Source organism: Rhagoletis pomonella, unplaced genomic scaffold (genome assembly GCF_013731165.1).
Source record: "Rhagoletis pomonella isolate Grant_MI unplaced genomic scaffold, Rhpom_1.0 Rhpom_scaffold_00004, whole genome shotgun sequence".
Classification (NCBI taxonomy): Eukaryota; Metazoa; Arthropoda; class Insecta; order Diptera; family Tephritidae; genus Rhagoletis; species Rhagoletis pomonella.
The window spans coordinates 12,809,796-12,813,449 of NW_023458558.1; the positions used below are offsets into that span (position 1 = coordinate 12,809,796).

General features: G+C 34.3%; 1 protein-coding gene across 1 annotated transcript in view; it reads right to left on the bottom strand.

Moving 5' to 3' along the window:
• The window catches only part of LOC118737026, a 116,120-nt gene that overhangs the window by 98,200 nt on the left and 14,266 nt on the right, over window positions 1–3,654 (bottom strand). Inside the window, exon 4 of the mRNA XM_036467259.1 lies at window positions 2,918–3,089. Coding sequence (XP_036323152.1) covers window positions 2,918–3,089 — 172 coding nt within the window. The remainder of the gene's footprint in view (window positions 1–2,917; window positions 3,090–3,654) is intronic.

Here is a 3,654-nt window from a genome sequence, read left to right on the forward strand (position 1 = left end):
TAAATCGTTCAGTATCAACGTTTTAAATTTACTAGTCTCTTTTCGAGAGCATATTTTCGGGCACTAGACCCATTCTAACTGCCCAAGACAGGTATGTAATTAAAGGAATGTTCCCCAATAACACCAGAGTAAGTATATGTAAAAAACAAATTTTTAGCTGCATTTTAACATGTCAAGAAAATAAAAAAATTGAGAACATCAGCGTTTTTATAAAAAACCGACCAGCGCGACCTCTAAGAAAACTTTTTTTTTTTTAATAAAAAAACACGTATCTCATTTTTTATCACAAATAACAATAATTTGAGGTAGCGTTCATGAATTTACAAAAAAAAAAAAAAAATTGAAAACCACTCTAATGTATATCCGTTGGATTTGCATTTTTTTTCGAAGAACACTATTTTTGACCAATTTCTTTAAGGTCAAGGAGTAATTGTGGCTCCATGAAAGGCAATTACATTTGGTTTCAAAGCCATTTTGTTTTATATCAAAATATCGTATTTTCCAGTCGAGAAATGTAATTTTGAAATTTTCAAATTACTACGGTGTATTTTGTTCTCAAAACCATATCTATGACTCAAAGCATATGATTTGTAAAAATATAATTCATTTATAAACATTATATAATGTAATAAAATAAAATGTCTATCATACTTAGGCGTATAAAATTGTTGATTCCTAATTCTAAATTAGGCCAGCACGGGAAATACGCTAGTTTGGTTTCATTTGATCAAGATTTAGCTATTAGCTTGTGATGGTTAAATAAAACACGTCTAATAAATATGAAAACAATTAATGGAGAAAGACGGTTTCTTCTTTGTGAAATTATAGTTCCTGCTTTAGAAATAGTCGTTCACGAAGAACCAAGAACGCTAGAATGCAAAATAAACCCGCTGCATGCTTATATATAGCTGGAAGGAAGACGGACGAAGCAAGAATGATAGAATACAAGATTGCGTCCATCAGAGAGGATTTTTGAGAATAACTTTTGTGTGACGTCACACTGGTGCAATTGCAAGAGAGAAATGCCAAAACGCCAGCAAGAATGGAAGAAGTAGAAAAATGTTGCAAGGAAAACGTAAACAAGTTGCACAAGTGTGACGTCATACAAACAACGATTCTGTCAAATTCACTGAGAGAGGAGTAGCGGTACCGTGATGGGCGCAACCTCTATTTTTCTCAATCGTGCAGACGAAGTACAAGAACTACTCAGTACTTGGCACAGGTATTTGATTATATACTTCTTATTATTGGTATATGAACACCACTAGTCTCCTTTGTGTTCTGCGACACCCTAATGTACGCAGGTATTTATTAAATAAAAGGCGCAGAGCGTATTTAATAATTTGTAGCCATAACAACCAAAAATTTTTTTATATAAAAAATATTCTTAGCCAGCTGTCTAAACACTCCTCTGTTAAAAGCACTGCGTTTTAGTTTATGATATCCTTGTAGTTCCTAAGTAATTTTTACGAACTTTTTTTGCACTTCTACTTGTACGCAATCGCCGCTGCCGCCCAAAGGTCTATTTGACATCATTAATGGTTGTAAACATCAGCTAAATCTTAACGCAAATTTGAACGTCATTCAAGAAAAGTTGAGGAAGCGCCAACAAGTTGAAGTGCGAGAAAAAAACTTATGTATGTATGTAAGTATTTAGGGTGGTCCTTAAAAATCACAGGAACGATTTTTTCTGTCGGACCGCTTCAATCGGTAAGACCACTGTCATAGATATCACATATAAATTTTGATCGCCATTGGAGACGGTTAAGGCATGTCGGACAGAGGGCAAAGTTCAGATTCCTCTATGGAGACTCCTAAAATTAAAATTATTATATTTTTTTTTTTCATATACATAATACCCGAAATCGATGCTACCATAATCGGAATCTCGATTGGAGCCGATTAAGGCGTGTCGCAAAGGGGTCAAAGGCCAGATGCCTCTAAGAACTCAACAAATTAAAGAAAGTGTTTTTTCATTTAATGCCCAAAATCGATACTACTAAAGTCGAAGATAACGCATATAAATTTTAGTCCCGATTGAAGTCGGCTATGACGACATCATAGGGTAATCTGAACTTTGCCCCCTGTGCGAGACGTCTTAACCGTCTCCAATAGTAGCATCGACGTAGGGGTTGAGGCTTAGGAAATTTTCTCCCTACATTTAAGGCCCACCCTAATGTATATGTACTATAAATAAATAAAAAAAAAGTCTGCAAAACGTTAAATGAAACTTATAACCCCCAACAGCGTAAAAAATAGAAATGGATAGTAGAGAGCGTCTTGGATGAGGCTTGGATGGAGCTGACGGCGTGAAAGATGCCGTGCCGAAGACACGGATGACAAAAGTATAAGCTCAAGCGCGCTGTCAGTGGCAACGGCAACTAAACGGAAATTAATAAGCACATTCTAATGATTGTTGCAAAAGTTGTCTGCATATAAAGCTGTAGGATGGCTGTAATTGGGCGCTGGAGAGGTCATTAGTGGCGACAAGCTGAAGTTGATTTTCTTTGGCGATCTTAATATACTTTCCTCTAGAACTTTGTTATCTTTTTTTGCGTACGTACATAGATTATTGCCATGGTAAAATTTTATTATAATATGTAGGTATTATTATTATATTGCGAACTGCTGCAAAAGTTTTTTCCATTCCGTACTCTTCTCTACCCTTAATCACTTTAAGTGCAGTGAAGTTTTTATATATACATACATATGTATGTAACTTTAGCATTTCTTCAAACTAATGAGTGTAAAATAGAAGACTATAACTTTTTAGGAAAATTCTTTTTTTGTGCTATTTGGATGCAAAGAAATGAGAAAAAACAAGCAGCTTCAAAATCTCTACTAAAACCAAAAGCTGTGGGTTGAGTTGTTTTTGTGGTTTCTACTAAATATACTACCTATGTACATATCTACTCACCGCCATCACAGGGAAAACTCTCAGCTAACACGGTGAATAATTTATCCGCGAGCAGGCAGCGTCCTCTGGGTCCCAATGGCACACGACACACCGGACATTTGAGCGAACGGCTGCGGCAGTTGTTGCATAACACATGTCCGTTACAACATTGCCAACCAGGTGGACGAATAACCTAGATTGAAAGAAAGAGTAAACGATATTATAAATACAAATTTAGTTAGTTTGTACTATAGATGCAAGCTAGATTTTACAAGCTTATAGCGCTGTTTGTGGTTTGCTGAATTTGTTTTTAAGTACATATATGTGTGTATATTTGTTTTGCTATTTCCAAATATTATAAAATTAATTATATTAAGTAAGCACGCAGTGCTGACATGCAAATGTTCCAACACTCAAATACATTTGCATGTTCAGCTATATAAAGACTAAATACGTACTAAACAAATGAATGAATGTACAAATTTACAAATCGCAATTACATGAATTAATTAGCATTAGTTGTAATATTGAAAGCTCAGTGGTGCCATTGACATAAAATCCACAACACATTAAACATACAGTTAGAGTAATTAAATGCACGCACTCATATTTACATACATATTGTTCCCATCATAACTAAATTCACTCACATAAGTACTTATTTACAAGATTTGACTATATGTTTTATTTATTTAAAAAAAAATTTTTTTTTTAATTATAGTTAATTCTTAAGAAACCATATAAATCCAATTTGCAAT